Raw genomic sequence first — 24,834 nt, forward strand, 5'->3', positions numbered from 1 at the left:
TTGCTTTTTTGTCTGTAATTCATCTGGATATATAGATGACTTGTTTCTAGGCTTTCTGTTCTCTTCCATTGGCCTGTTTTTCTGACGCCACACTAATACCATGCAGTTTTAATTACCATAATTTTTAGTAATTATATTGCAATAAAAAGTATTTTATGCTGAGATTGTGTGATTTTATAATTAAATATAATTTCTTATTTTTGTAACATTCCAAGGCATAGGGACATTGGACCCAAATTATTTAAACTAGGTTGGTGTAAATAATTACATAAAAATAGTTACATAGGTCTCGTTAAGAGTGAGCCATCCATTGATATCATGTGGCAAGCAATGTGTTAAATACTTCATAATTATTTCACTTACTGTTCACAAAAACTTATTAGTAGTATTGATAGCCCCATTTTATGGACCTGGAAACTTAAGTGATTCTGGGATTAAACCTTAGGCCCGTTTGGCACAATGCCAGTGTTCTTGACTATTAGCATATATTGTTCTTGCATATGGACTTCTGTCCATAATTTAGCTCCTGTATAAAAAGACATATTGCTTTCAACCTGCGTGGCCTCACAATGTAGGCATTTCATTAAAACTGAGCCTCCTCTTTTCACCCGACATAGACTTTCTCACCTGTCTCTGCTCCATATCAGCCATATGCCCCTACAAACACACTTTGGCCTCATCTTCACCCAAAGTTGTTCCATTTCTAAAACATTAAATTCAAATGCCTCATTTTCTTACCACCATATTAGAGACCTCTGGTTCTTTGACCCATCTGTTACCTTTCTGGCCATCAGTTTTCTCTTGCGTTCACTCCCTTAAATCAGTTTAGGTTTTGTGGCCCACTATTTGAACTACTCTTTTGCTGCTGTCTAGATCAACCTACCTTCACTTATCTAGCTGGACTGAAAAGTTTTGCTGAACAAAGCTTTTCAAGCACAAAGATTGGTGCCTCTTTAAATGTGGTGAAGCTGACATTCCCTCCTCATGCCTGGCTGATGCCCAGTCGCTTTAGTCTCAGAGTTTACCTTCTCCTGAAGTCTTCCATGAACTGGTTTAGGTGTCTCTGCTGAGTGCCCCTAGCAACTTGTCTATTACTGTCACAGCATTTGTCACACCATGTGAAAGCATATGTTTATTTCTGTCTATTCTCTACTAAAGCAAACAAACAAACGAATTGCTTCCAACTTATGGCAACCCCACCCCGCTGTGTGTCAGAATAGAACGTGCTCCATAGGGTTTTCAGTGGCTGATTTTTCAGAAGTAGATTGCCAGGCTTTTCTTCCACCTTTGAGTGGACTCAAAATTCCAACCTTCCAACCTTTTGGTTAGCAGTTGAATGTATTAGTCATTGCAACACCCAGGGACTCCTACTCTCTACTACCCAACCAACCAGCCCATTGCTGTCGAGACGATTCCGACTCATAGTGACCCTATAGGACAGAGTAGAACTGCCCCATAGGGTTTCCAAGAAGTGCCTGGTGGATTTGAACTGCCGACCTTTTGGTTAGCAACCATAGCACTTAACTACTATGCCACCAGGGTTTCCTACTCTCTACTAGAGTTAAGCAATTTGACACAAACAACCTTAGCTCTCTTGCTCATTATTGTATCACCAATGCCTAGCAGATTTGATGGGTAAATGAGTCAGTAAAGGAACCAACCAAACTTGTGGATGAATATATTTTAAATATTTGTAGACTCCAAATCATTTATTTTAAAAACTTGTGTTCACTGGGAAGTACTTAAACTTTTCAAAATGTTTTCAAACTTTTTATGTCAGTTTTGTGCAACATCATTGCATTTGGTCCTAGTGAAATTGGACAGAAACAGAGATGTGTTCTACAAGGATCATTCTATTCAGGAAATATAAAAAGAAAAAAAAGCAATTTGGAAGTAAATGGAATGCTTAATATATCTGGTACATTGGAGAAGTAGCTTATGAGTTCATCTGTTTGATGAGATAGTCCCTAGAGACTATTTTTTAGAATTCTGGAAGTAATAGACTACTTCGGTTGATCAGGTGGACACTCTGGATATTTTTAACTTTGTGTTTACATACCACCTTATATGTTTAATTAAACTTAAGAACAAAAAAGCAGAAGTTACTGCCATACTTTGGAATTCTTAGTGGTTAAGCCAAAGTGATATTAAGAACAAATGTTGTATTGTTTACTCCTTGAAGATAATGATTTATTTTTTCCAGTGGAAAAAAGAAATATTAATTTGGTTTTATCCACATGTTGTTTTAGAATTGATCTTCACCTCTCATAAAGTAAAATTTGTCCTGAAAATTACTTTACTAATTGCTATTTAGTTTTTACCACATTGTGCTAGGAGTTGGGAAGACAAAGATATGAATTGCAGAGTCTCTTCTCTAAAGACAAAAATAATTATTTTGTAATTTTATAATGGATTAAAAAAGATTTTTTACAGTATTGAGGTAAGAAATTTTACAGAAAAGGTAAGAATTTACTGTTTAGTTTCAAAGGGTAAAATAGGATATCATTGTTGCTGAAGTCTGAAGAAAAATACTGAAACTAGATTTTTTGAGAAGGTTATAGGTGCAAGATACATGGGCATGGGGACACAGCAAATGTTTATTGAATTTATTGGACAGAGTTACTAAGGGTGTTGCTCCACCGAGCCAATGCTCAAGCACAGATTCACATGAAATGTTCTTTTTTGCACAGAATTATGCCTCTTTTTGACTTGAGGCTTAATCAGATTGCTGTGACTTTGTTCATATTAGCTGCTCAATACATGTATATTGAAGGAATTATTTTGGCACATATTCGGTTAAGCCATAGGAAACTGCCTTTTTCATACTTCAAAAACAGTCAAGAGCCACCATTTCCTATGGTTCAACTCAGTATATATCACGTTTCTGTGATGGGAGGAAATACTGGGGTATTGGCAAGAAAAGGGAAGCTCTGTTCACTGTCCTGGAGGAGCTTGTTTTAACTGAGGAACAAGAAACACATATGTGAAATGACCAGACTATAATCCAGGAACTCAGGACATGTTCATTGTTGGGGGTCAGCAGTTTTTCTTGGTGAATAGTTAGTGAGAAATTAATGGTTTGGTGTTAGAATTGTATGTCATATTAACATATTATGTGTTCTATTCAGGCATTTCTGTAAACTATAACTGGAAGTGAACTTTGTACTAAGCATCATTGGTATTTTAACTGAGAAGTTAGGTAAAACTATAAGTTCTATTGCAGTGTGTCTTTGCCATGCATAATCCTGTTCTTACCAGTATAGCAGCCTCCCAGATAATTCAGAACTCCTTGGCACAATTTCTTATTATTTTAACATTTGTATCTTCCTTTGTAGTCTGCAGTTTACATTTTAATAATTATTACCTTTTTACATTTTTATCATACCCTTAGGATATAGGTTCTATTTCATTATTATTTTCCAGATGATTAGAAGCAACCATATGTATAAGCATTTAAACAGCTTATTATGTTACATTTGAACAAGTTGAAACCTTAACATAATTTTGATATTTAAGGCTGATGAAAGAAACTATGTAGGAAAAAAAAAATGTTGGGAAGCTAAAAATTGAGAGAGAGCATTAGGCAAGTCATAAAGAAAGTAAGAACGGAAAAAGAAGGACGGCCAGGAAGAGAAGTAGTTTTAGAATTAATAAGAGAGCAAGAAAGAAATTGAGATGTTTAAGGACAAATAAATATCAGTACTATTCCCAAAGTCAGTATTCTATATACATTTCAAATATTTTACATTGGAAAATTATAGCTGACAAAAAGCTCCTAGGCTAATACTTTAAATTTTCAGTATTGCAATCAATTTATAGGGAGGGGGCAGAATATATATATATATATATATATATATATATATATATATATATATACACACACACTCCCCGGAGGATAATTCCAGGCCTATGGAGATTTTGAATTAAATCTTTGAGCTTCCCATAAATGATTTTATGGGTCTGTAGCTGTTTATGGAGCCCTGGTGTACCGTGGTTAAAAGTTCAGCTGCTAACTAAAAGGTTGGTGGTTTGAATCCACCAGCCACTCCTTGGAAACCCTATGGGACAGTTCTACTCTGTCCTGTAGGGTTGCTGTGAGTCAGAATCGACTCCACAGCAATGAGTTCTTTCTTTTTCGTAATAGCTGCTTATTAGGGGCCCTGGTGGCACAATGGTTAAGTGCTCAGCTGCTAACCAAAAGATCGGTGATTGGAACCCACTAGCCACTGCAGTGGAGAAAGATGTGGCAGCCTGCTTCCACAAAGATTACAGCCTTGGAAACCCTTTGGGGCAGTTCTACTCTGTCCTTGTAGGGTTGCTGTGAGTTGAAATCAATTCAGTGGCAATGGGATTTTATAGCTGCTTATAGAACTTCCCCCCCAACCCCCCCCCCCCAGCCACTGGAGTATTTTGAAATTGATCCTTTTCCAGCTTCCTTTGAAAAAGGGAGGATTCTATTCTTTAAGTATTAAAATTTAAAACTATCATATGTGACCTTTCCATGATCTTTTCTTATTGTATCTAGACATCCTAGGGTTCTCTCCATACTGGGTGACATTAGGTACCATTTTTGCTTCTAGAAGGTTAAATACAACTGGACTTGAGTTGTTCTGTATGTAAATGAAAATGACAAAATTATTCCAAAAAACTTCTTTGATACAATGGCTGTACCATGGACGTACATGTACAGGGACAGTGTTACTTCAAAGGAATGCACAGCTCAACATGGTTTCTGTTGTCCTTCCCTCTCCCTGTTGTAGCCAGTGGAAACCTGGTGGCTCCGTGGTGAAGAACTCAGCTGGTAACCAAAAAGATGCAGTTCGAATCCACCAGCCACTCCTTGGACACCCTATGGGGCAGTTCTACTCTATTGTATAGGGTCGCTATGAGTCAGAATCAACTTGATGGCGATGGGCATTGTAGATAATATTAAGATGAAATGAAGGAATATTCCTGAGAAAGGGTCAATTGTTTTCAGATTATGTACATTCTTATGTAGAGATGTTGATTGTTGACCTTTACCCCCAGTGAAAGGTAATTTAAACAAAAATTTTACCACATTAAAATGAAGATGTATAATGAGCCTCTTCCTATGAAACACTGCTGGTTTTAGTGATAGCTATTCATTCACTAGAACTTAATCTGATGAATTCATATAATCAGTCTGCTCACATCTGAATCCGTAAGATTGTAATTAGATAGTTTGGTCTGATTTGGGGTTTTGTTTTTTTATCCTCTCCACCCCACCCCACTCCCAACTTCGAGTCAGAATTGACCCCACAGCAACAGGTTTTCACTTCCAGAAAAGGTTGTTGTTGGTCATTGTTGAGTTGATTCCAACGCATGATGACCCGAAGTGTGCAGAGTAGGACTACTCCATAGAGTTTCCAAGGCTGTGACTTTCCAGAAGCCAGTTGCCAGGCCAGTCTTCTGAGGCACCTCTTGTTGGGTTCAAGCCACCAACCTTTGAACTAGTCGTCAAACGTTGAACCATTTGCACCACCAAGGGACTCCAAGGAAAAGGTTAAGGAGGAAAAAAAAAATAATAATAATAATCAAGGTAAATCAACAGGGGAGGGACTAATCCTAGAGTTACCTGATAGATCTTTTGCTGATTATGGCTCCTTGGAGTTTGAAAGTGGGCTCAGAAAGGGATGTAAAGACTTGTCAGGTTGGAAACTCTTCCAAGTTAATAATTCCAGTATAGTTTTGTTTTTAAAGAAGACACTACTTGTCTGCTTTCCCCTTTTCTGAAGTTTTTTATAGGAGGATATTCACTACAAGGGTAAAGGGATGGTCCAATTTATGTGTATTTTTATGTAGATATGTTGATTTTTGGGCTATGACTAAGGGTTCTCTGGCCTCTTAAGAGGAATCAGCAACACAATGAGCCAGAAGTCTTTGCTTCTGCTGAAACTTTGCCAGTCAGGTGTACCAGTTGCACATGCTCGTCATTTTTAACTTCTAAATCAACAAACCATGGCTCAGTCTTTTGGGAATGCAACTCAATATGCTGTTTGTGACTCAAGCAAGTGTATCACAGGAAAAAGGGAGGTCAAGTGAAAAAAGAGAAGAGCAAGGGGAATGGAAGGATGAGACTAGGACAGACTGAAAGTGTCTCTATGAACGTGTTATTTTTATTCTGATGATGCAGTTGAATTTATAGGAATGAAAACTTCATTACCCTAAATGGTACAAGTCACCTAGTTTAAAGAATATTCTGAATGAATATAAATTGTTGAGAGAGCCACTATTAAGGACTTTTAAGAAGTATATTAGCAATTTTGAACATTAAAATAATTTCACACAAAATCTCAGTGACATGCAGGATATTGATAGTTATGTGTAAAAGCACAAATAAATCAGACTTAGTTGAAGAGCAAGCCAAAACTAATGATGAAGTGGTCTGTTGTTTCTTTGTGTAATACCAATAAAGAGTGACCTTTTATATTAAAAACTATATTTGGTTATGAAAATATTAATATACAATTTCAGGCACAGAAATATATGTAAAAAAGGAAAGGACAACAGTAAGGAAACAAACAGCTATAAACCCCCCCCCAAAAAACACCAAAACCCATTGCCATTGAGTCGATTCTGACTCATAGCGACCCTATAGGATAGAGTAAAACTGCCCCATAGAGTTTCCAAGGAGCACCTGGTGGATTTGAACTGCCAGCCTTTTGGTTAACAGCTGTAGCACTTAACCACTACGCCACCAGGGTTTCCACAGACAGATATATGAATTAGAAATTAGTGTTCATAATATAGACTGTCTTGGCTGGGCCTATTGGTTTAGAGTACCTAAGCAACTCAAAGAAGGTCAGTATGATTAAAAACATGGTAAGCAAGGGTGAGATTGATAGAGAATGAGATTGGAGAGTTACCAGGGGCCAGAAAATATAGGGCTTTGTAGTTTATGACCAGGAGTTTGGATTTAGTTCTAATTGTAGTGGGAAGGGTCTTAAATAGGAGAGTGTTGTTATGTAATTTTTTTTTTTTTTCCAATCATCCAGGCTTCTGTATATAGGAGAGATTGAAGCACAGTAAGAGTGGGTGAGGGAAGTCCAGTTAGAAAGCTAATGCTTGGACTATGGAAACAGAAGTGGAAAGAGATAGTTTGATTGAAGAGATGTTTTGGAGGTAAAATTAAGAGAGCTTGTGAGCTGATAAAGTATATGAGTATGAAAGAGTGTGTGTGTGTTTGAAAGGGTTGCCGTCATTGGGGGAGAAACATAGCTACCTTCCTCGCTTCTTTTATCCAAAAGAATTTATTGAGATAAGAACACAGCCTCTGCCAGCAGTGAGTTAGTCTAGTTGGCTGTGTGCTCACAGCCTAGTGTATATGGACTGTGTACAAGCACTGTACATAGAAAGGTGCTTATGGTCTACTGCATGTATTCTCTACTGGCTAAGTAAATAACTTTGATGTAACAATGGTATTGAAGCAAAAAGCAAGACCATCTAAGGGAGCGTATGTTTGAGTCACCTAACCCACACTCGGTGGGTTTCTTAGCAGAAGTGATATTTGAGTTTTAAAGAATGAGAAGAGTAGTCAGATTTTTTTCCCCTTGGGTTAGTAGTAAGCTGGGTGTACAGGCGAGAGCAAGAATATGCCAGGAAGACGGTGTAGCATGTTAAGGAGAACTTGACCTGTTGAATAAATTTCAAATATGTAATTTAACAGAACAAATGTAGGAAGGGAGTGGTGCAATGGCCAGACTGTCAGGACTGAATATTATAAATTTTAAAATGATCAGTTGCTTTCATGGAATGTCGCTGACCTTTTCTCTATTCCCCAAGTACTTCAAATTCATTCCCAGAGCCTTTCTGCTTATTGTTCTGCTTGCCAGTTAAATCTCCACCCCAAACACACCCACACACATAATTGCTGCCTTCTCCTCATTCAGGTCTTAAACCTGACCTGATCACCTTGATTTAAAGAAGGCTACTCTCCCTCCCTCACGTTTGCCCGTCACTCTCTAATCTAGTACCTTTTTCTAAATACTTGTTTAGAATACTTGTTATCTGATACTGTCCCACTTACCTGTTTTTTTTTTTTTTTTTAGTGTATCTCCACTAACATAGGAGCTCTATGAGAGAGAGACATGGTCGGTCTTATTTACAGCTGCCTTCTAAGAGCCTAGGCCAGTGCCTGTATGTAAATGTCCATAAATATTTGTTGAGTAAATGAATTAACCCATAGAGCAAGGAGGGAACACTAGGTTATTGCAAAGTGCCCTTAATTGTTTTTACTTTTACACTGTTATCTCTTCGTTGTTGTTAGTTGCCATCGAGTCAATGCTGACTCATAGTGACCTCATGCATGCAGAGTAGAACTGCTCTGTAGGGTTTTCAAGACAGTGACCTTATGGAACCAGATCACCAGGCCAGTCTTCTGAGGCACTTCTGAGTGGTTTGAACCACTGATCTTTTGGCTGATAGTAGAATGGTTAACCATTTGCACCACCCAGGGACTCCTCTGTTATCTCTTAGATATCCTTTATGACTGGGTGCTAAAGGTTCACTTTGGTTGCAAGGAAGAAACATACTCAGTGGCTTTGAGGGATAAGGATTTATGCTATGAGGGTAAGAAAACAGCTCAGGAAATCATTGTAATAGTTACCAAGGTACTTTTAATGAAGGGAAAAGCACAGCAAGCTTTATGGGAATCATTCCAGACAACAGTTCTGGAAACTAGTGATCCCCATCATCTTTTCTTCTCAGAAGTCTGAAATGGTCGCTTCTTGCTGACTTACATATCTGCCTCCCAGATTCATGTTCTGCAAGAGTAAATTTAATTGGTTTGTTTATCATTCTTCAGTCAGGTCTGCCCCTTTGGACAGTCTCCCTTCAAGCCACCTCCTCGGCTGCTGGGATCTGACACGTTCAGCCTATGTATTGCAATCTTAGGCTTAATCACCATACCTGACCCACTGGGAAGGGGTCAGGATAGCAGAACAACATTGTTTAAGTGGTTGTAACCTTACATAGAGAGAACTGCATGTGGCCACTTTTCTGCAGATCTGTGGAACTGTCTTTGGACCTGTCAGGTGCTGAGAGTTCCATAGGTCGTCCAGTACAGTGATGTATGAGGGCTTTGAGGATCTGTCTTTAGAATATGCTAGTGAGAGTTATTACCTTCCATCTAGTATTCACCTAATCTTAGGGAGATCTCACCCTTTGACCAGCTAGAGAGTTCTTGCTCCTTCTTTCCTGCTTCCCAAGATAACAATGGACACCCGGCAGGAATTCACAGATCCCCAAACAGACATCAGTTGATGTCATGAGGCCTTTTCTTGCCACAGCTTCATTGCCTGTAGGTTCCAGAGAATGATTGCCCAGCAACAGGGTGGACTGAACTAGGAGTTAGTAAATGGTGTTCGCATTCCATTTTTGCCACTAGCTGTTGGACTTTAGACAGTGCATCTACTGCTTTGACTCTTAGTCTTATGTTGTGGGAAATTAGGCTAGGTGAACCTCTTATCACTTTCAAATTATATAACTATGTGCTCTTTCTGTCTTTAAAGAAAATGTTGAGATAGCTTAGGGCTTGTACGGATATTTGCTCCTCACATCCATACAAGTGGTCCTTTACTAAAGGTCTTCAAGGCCATTGGCTCAACGTGGCACATTCTCCTGGAGCTTTGATTTTATTTAAAGATTTTTAGGGGGAAATTTTTTTTTTCACTAAAATTGTGCATACATTATTGAGCAGAATGTTATGTTAGTATGAACATTAAAAACCAAACCCATTGCTGTTGAGTCAATTCCGACTCACAGTGGCCCTGTAGCACAGATTAGAACTGTCCCATAGGGTTTCCAAGGAGCACGTGGTGGATTCGAAGGGCCAACCATTTGGTTAGCAGCTATAGCTCTTAACTACTACGCTGCCAGGGTTCCCATGAACATTAAAGTAACACGCAATTGTATAGTTCCTTTATATTTCATATATATTTCATAGTCTCAGTAAAATCTTTTTGATAAAACAGCTTCCAAAAGGCATTATTATATCTTGGCTCACTAATACACAAAGAGGTAGTGCCAAAGCGTGACTACTTGGTGTTTACAAGTTGGAAGAAGGCATGTCCTTGTGTTTATGTGAGTAGTGACAGTGCTGTTTCTTTCATTTGAGTCATCATTGTTTATCAAAGTAAAGTAGGCTTCTCTGGGTGAAAATTTATTACAATCATTGATGGGGAGTGTCCCCTTTGTGAACAATTAGTTCTTTAGACCAGTTTGTTTTCTGCCAAACTATCAGCTTCTGTTGTAACAAATGGTTTCCCTTCTGAGGCTCCTTTTGCTTCTCTATGAAGACCAACGCATGAATGAAAGGGTGTTGGAAGGAGTCCTATAATGTGTGATGGGCAGTAGAAGCCCAGCATCCAGCATCCCCAGGGCACCTGCTCAGACCACTCAACCTGGTGAGAATTTGTATCAGGAAGAGCCCAGATGCTAGTTTAAAGAGGGTTTGTTTGTAAGATGCCAGGTGGCACTTATTTCACTGTGCCGACCATTTGCCATCAAGTTGATTCCAACTCATGGTGATCCCATGCAAGTCAGAACTATGCTTCATAGAATTTTCAATTGCTAAATTATCAGAAATATCACTAGGCCTTTCTTCCAAGACACCTATAAAACCTGTCCGGTCGAGTCAATTCTGACTCATAGCAACCCTATAGGACAGAGACCTGCTTCATAGAGTTTCCAAGGAGTGACTGGTGGATTTGAACTGCCTACCTTTGGGTTAGCAGTCAAATACTTAACCACTGCACCACCAGGGCCCCTGAGACACTTATGGATGTACTCATATCTCCAGCCTTTTGGTTAGCAGCCAAGTGTACCATCCAGGGACTCCTATTTTATTGTAGTTTTCTTAAAAGCAAGTTTGGTAGTGGTACATGTTGGCCATACTGCTTTGCACTTGTCCCCATAAGAATGTGATTCCCAAACCTGGCTAGGTTTTGTGTCTTCGCCTGGGTTCTCTAGAGAAGCAAATCCAGTGAAACATATAAATATAAATATATATAAAGAGATTTACCTCAAAGAAATGGCTCACACAGTTACGAGGAAATGACTTATGCAATTGTAAGGGATGGCAAATCTCAAATTTGTGGGTGAGGTGGTAGGCTGGAGGCTTCTGCTGGCTCACAGAGTTGAGGGCGCTGGCACATCCGAAATCCGTGGGTCAGGTAGCAGGCTGGGATTTCTTTAGGCTAATGTCCTAGGAACCAGAGGTCAGGTGACAAGAAGAGTGCAAGGTTGAGAGAGCGAGCGAGCTTTGCCAGAACATCAGTTTATATACTGGAGGCAGGCCCAGGGAAACGCCCACTTTGACTTATTGGCTGCTCGTATCAGATCACAAGTAATTACATTATGGAAGAGCATATGCCAAACCACTGAGAATCATACCCCAGCCAAATGGACATATAACATTAACCATCACAATTTGGAAACCACACTTAGGGAAGTATAGAAAAGATTAAATCCATCTTTCAGGTCTTACTCAATATGTACAAAATCAGAACTTCTTGAAATTTTTATTGACACAAATATTTTTTAAAAGCTCCCACTGGACTAGAGCCCGTGCCTAATTGTGTTGTTGCTTTTGAGCCAAGCGATCTGTCTACCCAGCGGACTACAGGCTATCTGATGGTGGGAAGCGTGCCCTTGCTCTGTTCTGAAACCACCATGCCCAGCACTCATGGAGTACTCAGGATCCATTTAATGAATGAATGAACATATGATCGGTTTCCCAGGATAAACCACCTACATCCTCTGACATCTCGTAAAGCTAATTATTTTTTAATGCGGCTGTGTTTAGATTTTAAATTAGGCCTCAGAGGTGAAAGGCCAGCACATTACTGACAGCCCATTTGTCTAGCGTGCAGCACGCTCCTCTGAGTTATTGCCCTGGGGAAGCCCCACTGCATTAGGGCGGTGATATCGGCATCGTGAATAGATACTAATCTGTATTGTGGCACTCACTCCTCCATGTCCTGCTTAGAAAGCACAGGGGCGAGATGGTACAGTTTGAGGGCTTATGTGAAAGTTATCAGTGAAATAGTTTATATCTGGCACATTCTATAATATGATTCTACCTAGAATTAATGTGTTTTAAAAAGTTAATTTTTTTTTTTTTTTTAATTCTTAGCATGTGTCACTCAGCGGCATTGATTTCAGTTTTGAAAGGAAATCTTGTTTCAAGCCCCATTTTGTAAAAATACTTCGGTATTGTTTTTGGAAACCCTGGTGTTCTATATAATAATCAGATTTGTTTAACATGAGCCCCAGTGACTATGCTTAGGGTATAACTATCATGTTGTGCTGTTTTCATGTTGCTGATTCTTACACTGTTAATTCCTCATGCGTAAGGATGACTTGGGAACCTTGTCTGACTTAAGGCCAAGTGTAACTACTATTGTGAACAATAGTTAAAGGGCAAAATGTCCCATTTTTCACTAAAATGTGCATACACTATTGAACACAATGTTAAATGTGCCCACAAGTGTATAGGTAGGTGTACCATAAAGCATTTGCTGTAGGAAATAAAAAAAGCTGAAACAGGGAAACAAGTTTGTAAGTAAACATTCAGCTGGAGATCTAAGTCTGGATCACCTGTTTTAATTACTTTCCTTTAGGTAAAGATCATTGATTATATCAGGTTTGGGGAACTTCTGAGATGGCATAAATATGTATGTTGAAATTACAGATAATTATTTTGCATGTCATGTCTGAAGGCAGTTACAGGTATAAATTTTAGATTTCTATGAACAACCCTGTAACTGTACCAACATATCCATTGTAAGTATATTTCTGGAACAGAAAGAAACTAAACAATGATTGGGTCTGTGTTTTTCTAAGAAGGAAGAAACAAATTTCTGGGATGAGTTGTGAGTTTAAAATATGATGGAATTTATAGATTTTGGTCTTTTTAGGGTAACCTGTGGCTACTTATTTCTGATTGGCCAGTGTTAGTGGGAGACTGCAGGTCTACTTTGGTAGTTTATGCTCAGGATCTCCTGAAGCATGGCTAACCAAGGGGAAATTATGAATGGGATTTTGCAAGGAGCTAGGGATTTTAAGCCTGAGCGAATTTTGAAAGGCTAATCTGTTTTTTTAAAAAGGGGATTTCCTTATTCAGCATAATTCCAGATGGAAGGAGGTGGGTCAAAGGATAGAAGTTACACAGAGAGACACTTTCGGTTAAGTTTCAGGAAGACCTTGTTAGTAACCTGTATGCCACAGTGAATGAGTTGTCAAGGGGATGTGTAGTTGAGCGTTCTGTCCTGGACGTTTTTAAGCAGAGGTTAGGACTTGTCGGGGACCTTGTATAAGGGGAGAGGAGAACCTTCACTAAATCAACACTAAATGGCTATTCACATGGGAGCAGCTGTAAATCTCATTGCTTCTCCATTCTTGATCTCATTTACAAAGCCCGATGCCTGCTGTGGCATTAGGTTAACAATTATATTGATGATTGAGTGCTGACATGACGTTTAACTCAGTCCCTCTTAATTGCGTTTTGATCTGTCAGTCACTGTGATTGTGTTGGCCTTCTTAGCAATGTTCCTGTGCCCTTTTTGTAAAGGAAGGAATATGCAGGGGGCTTTTGGAAAGCAATGGCTCATCCCATGGTCGAACACCTACCCTATGCAAGCATCAGAGGCAAGGGGTAGAGTGTCAGAATTCATCATGTCTTTGTGCCCTTGCTTCTTTCCTTTTGTCCTTTGATCTCGGTAGCCCTGGAGTGCTGATGGCAGATAGTGCTGAGATGAGAAGTGCTGGCCGAACAGAAATAAGTAACTAAACATTATCCTAAAAAATGACCAGAAAATATAAATTCTGTTATATTATAACTCAAAATTCATCCCAGAAAAAAATAATCTATGAGTCAAATAAGCACTATAGTTTGCAAGTCATTTATGGCTGAAGTCAAGCTAGTAGCAATGTTCTTTTGGCTATAACCTGAGCTCGATCATAATTCTTAGCAAGGGTCACGTGTTTGTTTTAGGAATGAGGTTAGTGACATACCTCTATACTAGTGTGCTGTTAGATCAATTTTCCAAATGACACTCGTAACCAAGAAGAAAGTAATGGCAGAAAGGATAAAATAAAAAAAAAAAAACTAGAAATAAACAAGACCATAAAAACAAAGCAGCCTCTAGGGGGGTATAAGTGGTCATCACACTTAGCTGCTAATGGAAAAACGGGAGGTTTGAGTCCTCCTGCAGATACCTTGAAAGAAAGGCCTGTTGATCTAGTCTCCAAAAACGAGCCATTGAAAATCCTATGGAGCACAGTACTACTCTGACACACGTGGGGTCACCATGGGTCAGGGTCAACTCCACAGCAGCTGGTTTTGAATAAAAACAAAGTCTATTGTTCCTACTTTGCGGGATAAACAAAAAGCTAGGTCTTATTTCTTGACGAGAATGTATTATTAATATGTAACATTTTCCATTTTAAATATTATAATTTTACTGAACCATGTGTTTTGGGCCATATGCAGTCCATTAAGATATACGAGGCAGCATTGTTCCCTGTGCGACATCTTGCAGCCTGCTATATAGCCTGCCCATTTCTGTATTTTAATCCCTAATATATATTTGAGTGGTGAGATGTCATCAAAGTTTAATTTTTTTTTTTTTCTAAACACTTTATGAATTTTCATTCGTTTCTTCTGGAGAGTGACAAACTGGGGCATGCCAGCAGTAGAACTGCTGTTGCCAGCATTTGTCACATGGCTTTGCTCCTTTTTATCTTGGTGGTGTTGTCAATAGGTACAACTGCCATAAAAGCCAGAGCCCTCCTGAGCACTCAACTCGCCCCAGTATTTGAGGCTACATCAGCTATTTCAGGTTTAAAAACTCCTCATTAGACTCTGTCAGGCTGTATTTAAAAACTGGCATAAAATCAAAATTACCAAGGGACCCTACCGAATGAGATGCTTTCCTTGCCCTAGAAATGCTCAACTGAACTGAGACTAACCCCACGTCTGGCCCCCAAACATGGAATGATTATCATGTAGGTAAAGAACAGACCAGACTCCATTTTTAAAAATATGTACTTTATACTGTACCCCATGAACGTATGGACTTCAAGATCAGTAGTTGTGTGTATGGAATTTTTTTGTTCGATTATAAATGAACAGCAGCAATTTCATATAATGTATAAAATAAGCTCTCTCGAAAACCCTGGTGGCATAGCAGTTAAGAGCTATAGTTGCTAACCAAAAGGCCGGCAGTTCAAATCCACCAGGCGCACTCCCTGGAAACCTTATGGCACAGTTCTACTCTGTCTGCAGTGGGTTTGGTTTTTTTGTTTAATACTCAAGATAAGGAGCCGTGGTGGCACAGTTGTTAAGCACTCTGCTGATAACAGAAAGGTCGGCGGTTCTAACCCACCAGCCGCTCCATGGGAGAAAGATATGGCACTCCGCTTCTGTAAAGATTAAAAACCTTGGAAACCCTATGGGGCAGTTCTACTCTGTCCTATAGGGTCACTATGAGTCAGAGTCAACTCAGTGGTAATAGGTTTGGTTTCTTGGTTTTTATACTCAAGGCAAGGAGCCCTGGTGGCACAACAGATAAGTGCTAAGTTGCTAACTGAAAGGTTGGCAGTAGGAACCCAACCAGCGACTCCAAGAGCGAAAGACCTGGCTGTCTGCTCCTATAAAGATTACAGCCTAGAGAACCCCGTGGGGCAGTTCTACTCTGTCACATGGAATTGCTATGCATTGAAAATCGACTTGACGGTACCCAAGCACAACAACAAATACTCAAGGCATTTACAGTGTGTGGAGGACAAGTCTGATAAAGGCTTCATTGTGGAGCATTCTCTTGTCAAGTGTTGTTTTGGGGGAGGGATAAAAAAGCCTGCTGTTTGTATTAGGGCACCAACTTATAACATCTGGTAGGGGAACCGCTCTATGAAAGACATGGGATTAAAGTCATCCCTCCAGGGGTTCTGTGGCGCAAGAGCTGAAGCAAGAGGTGATGTAGCAACGGAGAACATGCCTCAGCAGTCATAGCAGCTAAACTGGAGTGAAGGGCGCCATGGTTTTCAACCCTTCTTCCTTCTGATTGACTAACTGATAACGTGTTGACTAAAACTTTTTGGTTCTGTAGAATTTATAGCAACCCTTGTTTGCTAGAGTGTTTTTCCCCTGTGGGGTGGTTGTTGACAAAAGATTGTGAGAACTTTATTAAACTGTTTGCTGAATCATTTCATCTGGAATTGAGGTCTTTTCTGGGTAGCTGGGACGTCTAGAACCTACTGACAGTCATTCATCTTCCTTTTACATTTAGTGAAGCTTTTTCAGCCAGCTACAGCTTCACCCTGGTTGATTATTATAATAGAGCTGTCTCGAAATGTAATAAGCAATGACTTCAGCTTCTGAATGTGTAACAAATATCATGTTTATGAGTGATCTTAGGAGGAAGCAGCGTCACCTCTAAATGGAAAGGTGGCTGTGTGGTTGTCCTCTTGTGGCCAGTATTCATGCCGTTAGACGCTTGTGCAATTGAAGCTGCTGATCTCAAAAATGAAATATTGAACTGAGGCCTTCATCATACTTTCAAAGAAATACGAAGAAAAGGGATAGACCTGTTTTTTTCAAGTGCTATTGATGCTATCGGCTTAGACGTGTTCCCTTTATTGGGTCTGTTTTGCAAGCCTAAATTTGAGCCTAAAGAGTTTCTCCATATAGATGTCTTAAGTATTGCAGTGGCATATCCATCACCTTTTTGCTTTTGAATTACAAAGATAACCTTAAGATATGAGCCTTATACTGGGCAATGTGATACATACACAGAAAGGGTGAGCCTCCTTAGTGATGAAATCAGCCAATGCCTAAGAGGAAAGTAATAGGCAGAAGGGATAGAGTTGATGAAAAAATTGATTCTTTTCCATTAAACTGTACGTGATGTGTTTTTTATGAAGCAGGCATCAGGTGAAAAAGAAATTTTTTTTTTTTAACTGAAAGAGATTGATGGGGAGGGAGAAGAAAAGTATGTCAGGGATCAAGGGATAAATATGTGTCTTATTCCATTTTTTTTTTTTTATTCCATTACCATCGCAAAGAATGAGAAAGTTGAAAGCATTCCATTGTAGTTACTTCAAATGTTTACTTGGACTTGGTGTTATTGAAACTTTTTAGTGTTAATAATACCTCTTTTTTTTTTTTTTTTTAAGTGCATTTGGACTTCACACATTATTGTTTTCTCAATGCTAAAACTTGTGTTGCTTATTTTCAGGCTTACCCAGGATGCAGGTCATTAGGAACTATACTGGAATGCCACCCCCTGCTCTTCATGAAGGACCCCCGTTACATATCCAGGCAGGGGACACAATTGAACTTCTGAAAGGAGATGCTCACAGTATGTTTTGGCAGGTACTGTCCAACTTATACATTTTTAGATTTAATGGATGATTTATTACGACTTAGAAAATAAAGTTCTTGTCTTTAGACACTAATTGCATCCTTTCAGCGTCAGAAATTTTACATGATTTGGGGAGAAATTATACTAGCCTTCTCCGTATTTACCAATCCCAAAGTGGTAATGAGTGTTAGAATACTAAAGAAAAATAATACCAGTGCTATAAATCATAATTACTATTTTTATTAAAAAGTCATACTTTGCCAGAGCATTTTTTTCCAAACCAAGGGCCTGTGGGTATGATCTAATTTGCATGTCTTTAATATATTAACATTTCACTTCAGAGAAACTACATAATTAGCTTGCCAATGGCCATTTCTTGCCGTATTTGATTTGTGCCTATTGACTTAGATATGTGGTCTCACAGGTGTTGTGGGCATTGCTCATGTAATATATGAAATATGAAAAGTAAGTGAGCATGTTGATGTTTGCTGGTGATAAAATCTCTCCTGGCCAATAAGTCTGTATTTGTTTGGAGGATTTTTCCAACTGAGATAAACATGGTATCATGTAAAGCTAGATGTAGGACATTGCTATTCATTAAGTTACTCTCCATTTTTATGTGTATGTTAGAAATATTCTCTATCAAAAGTAAAGAATTTCTTAAAAATGTATAGTGCCTTGAGGGAAAAGGGCGTAGGAATCAACAGAAAGATTAGCATGAGTGAGATTTGGCTGGAGGTAAAGGGAGAGAAAAGTGAAAAGGACCACTGGATGACAATCCATTGTGTACATGTCTACGTGATAGCTGTTTGTTTGCTTTAAACTATCTCATTGCCTGCCATCTTGTTACAGAAGAAAGCCCTTAGATTGAGCATCCATCTCCAACCACCATTTCAATTGTGGTAGACAGTAACTATTCCAGAGCTCTACCACTCTTCTTAAGTATCCTACTCCTCTCATTCCTCATCCTTCCCAGAAAAGGAAGAAAGACAAACTTAACTAACTCTTCTGTCTACTCCTGCATCTTTCACTACAACCACAAAACATATCTACATTTGGACCCATAGGATTCCTCTTATTCAAGATTCATCTCCCTTCTTGGATTTTTGCATCCCATATTTCATAAGTTGGGTCTTGACCCCCAAATTTTCAGCTTCATTCTCTCCAGTGGCTCCTTTTCCTCAGCATATAAATATGTTCAAGCTCCTCCCACCTTAAAGCTTATATAACTCTAATCTTTGTGTGGTTATATTAGTCCTTTTGTCTGTTTATATTAGTTACTTGTAAGTCTGTCTCTTGCTTGGTCCCTCTCTCCCTTCTTCCGTCTGGACGTCCAACCCCCAAAGCTAAGGTAAGCTTCTTGAGAGAATAGTCTGTACTCGCTGTCATTACCTCCTTCCCTCCTATTCAGAATTCAGTATCCTGCAGAAACTACTACTTGGATCACTAATATCATTTAAAATACATTTTTAAAAAAGCTTTATTGAGATATAATTAACATATAATAAACTGCAGATATTTAAAGCGCACATTTGAGAATCAAGATAATAAACTTCCATCAATCTCCAAAGTTTTTGTGTATCATTTTCTCCCCACCCCACCTTATGCTCCTTTACCCCCAGGCAACCACTGCTCTGTTTTCTGTCAATCAGATGAATTTTCATTCTTAAGAATTTTATGTAATACATAATATAATATGTACTCTTCTTTGTATGGCTTCCTCACTCAACAATTATCTAGTCATCCATGTTTCTGTGTGTAACAGTAGCTCTTTTGTTTGAGAATTTGTAGAATCTCTAGTGATGCCATGTTTCTCTTTCCTGATACTAATAGTCTGTGTCTTCTTTTTTTTCCCCCCGATCAGTCTGGCTAGATTGTTATGAATTTTATTGATCATCCCTGTTATGAATTGAATGATGTCCCCCCAAAATATGGGTTGTAAATCCTAACCTCTGTGACTGGTGTTATAATCCGATTTGAGAATCAGTTTTCTGTTATGCTGATGAAGAAGGATTAGTATAGTAAATTGAAACAATCTCTTACAAGAGATAAAAGGAGCATTTTTATGGGGGAAGAGAGATGATGAGCCACATGAAGACTGCCCAGGAGCAGAAGCTCAAAAGAGAGACAAGGACCTTCCTCCAGAGTTGACAGAGAGAGAGAGAGAGAAAAAGCCTTCCCCTAGAGCTGGCACCCTGAATTCGGACTTCTAGCCTGGTAACTGTGAGAAAATAAAATTCTGTTGTTAAAACCACCCACTTGTGATATTTCTTTTATAACAGCACTAGATAACTAGGATAGAATTCGGTACTAGAAGAATGGGGTACTGTTCTAACAGACACCAAAAATGTGGGAGCAGTTTTGAAATTGAGTAATGGGTAGTGGCTGGAAGAGTTTTAAGGTGCCTAATAGTGAAAACCTAGATTGCCTTAAAGAGACTATTGGTAGAATTATGGTCATCAAAGGCAGCTACTCTGATCAACTGTTACATGACATCTGAGATGTCATGTGATCTCCTCACCTCCAGAATCTGTCTCTCCCAGCCATCCTCCATATCACTGCAAAGTTCAGATGCAATCATATAACCCCTAGAGGAAGTCTTTCAGCGTCTTCCGGCCGTACAGAATTCTCCCTTTTTAGCTTGAATAGAGACTTTGCGAATGAGACGACCCATGTTGCAGTCTCTGCCTATCTCTGACATTATCTCTCACCAGTATTCCACATGCTGTATGTCCTTCACCGTTCAAATTCACCCCTACCTGCCTGTCTATAGCAGTTCACTTGGTGCCACTTCTGTGAAGCTTTTCCTGTCCTATCTGTCCTCTTTCTCTTATCCCTGTTGCCAGACAAAAATAGGCAGAATTTCCTTTTATTTATTCCTTTCTTGTAATAATAATGAAAACAATAGCAGCAACAACAAATGTTCATTATGCATTTCTTATGTACAAGGTAGTGTTCTAAGCATACCTGACATTTATTAGTACATACACTACTCAGGAAAACTCTATGAAATGAATGCTGCTATTATCCCCATTTTACAGATGAGCTAACTGAGATCCTATGAGGTTAAGCAGTTTGCCCAAGGTTGCACAGTTAGTATGGCAGTACTAAGATTAAAATCAAGGCATTCTTGCCCCAGCATCTAAGCTCTAACCACTACATTCTACTTCTTCTCTTAGAGGCATATTTTTTATGATTAAACTCATGCTGTCCCCCTAAACTTTATGCTTTGTAAGGACAGGAAAGTGAGGTTTATGTGTTATATAAGAAGGTAGCCCCCTTTATGCTAAAGAAACTGATTTTAAAAATATTTTCATGGATTCGTTTTATCACCACCAAATTTTGACAGCATTTTAGTTATTTATTCATTACACAACAGTTGATTTTCTCTCATAATGCTATGGGTTGACAAGATGGTTCTGCTTCACGTGATGTTGGCTGGGCAGTAGGGCTGTAAGGTTCAAAATGGCCTCATCCATAGGACTGGCAGTTGGTGCTAGCCATTCTCTGGGAACTCAGCTGAGGATGTCTGCTAGATGGGCCTCTCCAGTAGTTCCTTAGGCTTCCTCACAGCACTGTGGTCTCATGGTAGCCAGACTTCTTATGTGGTGGCTGGCTCCCAAGAGCCAGCAGCTCCCTGACCTTCTTGAGCCTCATGCCCAGAATTGGCACAGAATTAGATCTACTGCATTATTCTATTGGTTAAAGCAGGACGTGGGACCAGCCCAGATACAAGGGAAAAGGACTCTACAAATTAAGTACTAGGAGGTGTGGTTCACTGGGGACCAAAGTAACAGTGTACCACAGACAGAAAAAAACAATTTTTTTGAAGCTGTCTGGGCAACCCTAAGTGTACACTCATTTTGTAGGCGGTTCCCAAGAACACTGAATGCCAGTTAGTTTCTTATAGTACAGAAAGTGACAGGAAGCAGTCAAGCCAAGTACAAATTGTTGAAGATCTTGGTGCATATAAGTGATTCTCAAACTATGGTATGTTCGAGATAACCCTGAGAATCACTGGCGTAGCCTAGCGGGGATCCTACAAACAGGCACACTGTGTGCTTAGAAGTGTTTTAACTTTCAAAAACAATTTTGGTCTTCATATTTGTCTAACCAAGCCTTCTGTTGTTTTCCACTCTGATTTTTTCCTGATACCTTAGATTGTAAAACTTACTTGTGTAGTAGCATCATTTTTTTTTTCTTTGCAATTTTTTTTTTTTATTAGGCTTGGGTGGTTCTTTTGTTTTTTTTTCCATAAAGTTTTAGATTGATTATTTCATTCATTCCTCAGAGCATACAGTGTGGAAAGCAGAACTACAATTCAGGTTCCGTGACAACCAATCCAGTACTCTTTCCATGAAACTGTACTGCTACCTTTTCTTTCTAAACAAAATGAAAGACATTATTATTAGTCATTTCCTTTCAGCAGCCTGGAAACATGACAGTTTCTGGCACGATTGTAGAAGAGCTTTGGAAGCTCTCAGGAGAATTGTAGGAGAAACGAAAACTATTGGATGACTGTGTTTGTATGTGTATGGAGGTGGGGAAGGTATGTGTAATGGTTGAGAACAAGCAAGGCTAATGTCTGGAACAGAGAAGAACAATTAGCATGTTTATTTCAGATCAGCAAGCATGTATTGAGTACCAGTTCTGTATTCAGGACTCAGGACGCTTGCTCACATTTCAGTTACCAACTCTAATCATTGGTTTGCCACGCAGCCTCCTGTCTGTAGAAGAATCATCCATGCTTGCCAGCCCCTACTTGTTCAAATTTTTGGAGATATATTGAAAGTTCATCTTGTATTTCTAATGAAGATATAGCATGAATCAGAATTGTTTTATGGGTACCCCCATCCAAAGGATTTTAAGCCAACAACTACTAGCCTTATTGAAAGGAGCCGTGGCAGAATTAGAAAAACTAGATTCAAGAAATGAAGCTGTAGCTGAATAGTTGTATGGCCTGGGTCAAATCACTTAATCACTACCTAGCTTAGTTTCTTTGTCTGTTACATGAGGGGAATTGGACCGTAACAGTGCTTGCAATCCTGACTGAATCACCTGTGGGGCTTTGCAATAATGTCAACACACAGCTCCCCTTCCAGAGATTTGGACACAATTGGTCTGGGTTGAGCCCAGGCATGAGTAGTTTGTATAAAACCACAGATGAACCTAACGTGGACTGGGGTTGGTAACCACTTGATTAGATGATCCAGTCGGTAAGATTTCATGGTAGGTACTGCATTATCCTCAGCTCGTATTTGGTCATTGATAGAAAACCAGCTTACTAAGCATAGCTCCAAAATAAGATGTTACAATGAACTGAATACTTTGGCTATGACAGTTAGCAAATAAAGGGTACATTTTCAACAAATCAATATACAATAAAAATATACTTACCACAGACTTTATGTTAAACTTGATATAATTATTTTCCCTGACTCAAAAGGCACTTCAGATATAGAGTGACCCAAAGCTGTCATGAGAAAATCAACTTTGGTTTCACCTATAGAAGATGTATGAAGAAAGGGGACTGAATCTGCACTTACTTAATGGCATGATCTAGGATGGCATGATTTAAAATTTTCTGAGCACAAATCTGTCTTCCTTGTTGGGTTTAAATACATGAAGAATGTGCTGCTTTGATTATTTGAAGTCCTGTGAGTCTTTGGGTTAACTTGTAGATTTTCCTGTTCAAAGACGATATGTACTTTATGGTTTGTACTGTAAAACTTTTTTTTTTTTTTTAATTTCTTCTGAGAAGATAGTTTTTTCATTTGTTTGTTGTTTTTATTTATTATTGTGCTTTAAGTGAAAGTTTACAAATCAAGTCAGTCTCTCATACAAAAACTTATATACACCTTGCTATGTACTCCTAGCTGGTATCCCCCTAATGAGACAGCACACTTCAAGCCATTCTGTATTTCCCGTGTCCATTCAGCCAGCGTTTGTCCCCCTTTGCCTTCTCATCTCGCCTCTAGACAGGAGCTGCCCACAGTCTCATGTGTCTACTTGAGGCAAGAAACTCATTCCTCACCAGTATCATTTCTGAGAAAATAGTTTTTAAGTACCTCTTTTTAGTCCCTGTCCAACTGATTGGGTCTTATTTGAGATTTCATATAATTAGCACCAGAGAAGCAAGTTGTGTTCTTTACCCCATGCTAGAATTAATATCACACACAAGCAAAATTTTGCTGAAGGTCATTCAAAAACGGCTGTAGCACTGTGTTGACAGGGAACTGCCAGAAATTCAGGCTGGTTTCAGAAGACGACATAGAACCAGGGATATCACTGCTGATGTCAGATGGATCCTGGCTGAAAGCAGAGAATACCAGAAGGATGTTTACCTGTGTTTTATTGACTATGCAAAGGCATTCGACTGTATGGATCATAACAAATTATGGATAACATTGCGAAGAATGGGAATTCCAGAACACTTAATTGTGCTCATGAGGAACCTTTACATAGATCAAGAGGCAGTTGTTCGGACAGAACAAGGGGATACTGAGTGGTTTAAAGTCAGGAAAGGTGCGCGTCAGGGTTGTATTCTTCCACCATACCTATTCAATCTGTATGCTGAGCAAATAATACGAGAAGCTGGACTATATGAAGAAGAACGGGGCATCAGGATTGGAGGAGGACTCATTAACAACCTGTGTTATGCAGATGACACAACTTTGCTTGCTGAAAGTGAGGAGGACCTGAAGCACTTACTAATGAAGATCAAAGACCACAGCCTTCAGTATGGATTACACCTCAACATAAAGAAAACAAAGATCCTCACAACTGGACCAGTGAGCAACATCACGATAAATGGAGAAAAGACTGAAGTTGTCAAGGATTTCATTTTACTTGGATCCGTAATCAGTAGCCATGGAAGCAGCAGTCAAGAAATCAAAAGACACATTGCGCTGGGTAAATCTGCTGCAAAGGACCTGTTTAAAGTGTTGAAGAGCAAAAATGTCACCTTGAGGACTAAGGTGTGCCTGACCCAAGCCATGGTATTTTCAGTCACATCATATGCACGTGAAAGCTGGACAATGAATAAGGAAGACCGAAGAAGGATTGATGCCTTTGAATTGTGGTGTTGGTGAAGAATATTGAATATACCATGGACTGCCAAAAGAACAAACAAATCTGTCTTAGAAGAAGTACAGCCAGAATGCTCCTTAGAAGCAGGGATGGCGACACTGCGTCTTATATACTTTGGACATGTTGTCAGGAGGAATCAGTCCCTGGAGAAGGACATCATGCTTGGCAGAGTACAGGGTCGGTGGAAAAGAGGAAGACCTTCAACGAGGTGGATTGACACAGTGGCTGCAACAGTGAGCTCAAGCATAATGACGATTGTGAGGATGGCTCAGGACCGGGCAGTGTTTCGTTCTGTTATGCATAGGGTCGCTGTGAGTCAGAACCGAGTCAACAGCACCTAACAACAACAACATGCTAGAAT

At 39.3% G+C, this 24,834-nt stretch overlaps 1 protein-coding gene across 3 annotated transcripts in view; it reads left to right on the plus strand.

Annotated features, from left to right (window-relative positions):
* The window catches only part of VAV3 (vav guanine nucleotide exchange factor 3), a 419,739-nt gene that overhangs the window by 325,213 nt on the left and 69,692 nt on the right, over positions 1 to 24,834 (plus strand). For all 3 annotated transcript variants that reach the window (XM_049880207.1, XM_049880206.1, XM_049880209.1), the window contains one exon: positions 17,259 to 17,395. In XM_049880207.1, coding sequence (XP_049736164.1) covers positions 17,259 to 17,395 — 137 coding nt within the window. The remainder of the gene's footprint in view (positions 1 to 17,258; positions 17,396 to 24,834) is intronic.

This window comes from Elephas maximus, chromosome 3 (assembly GCF_024166365.1).
Source record: "Elephas maximus indicus isolate mEleMax1 chromosome 3, mEleMax1 primary haplotype, whole genome shotgun sequence".
Lineage (NCBI taxonomy): Eukaryota > Metazoa > Chordata > Mammalia > Proboscidea > Elephantidae > Elephas > Elephas maximus.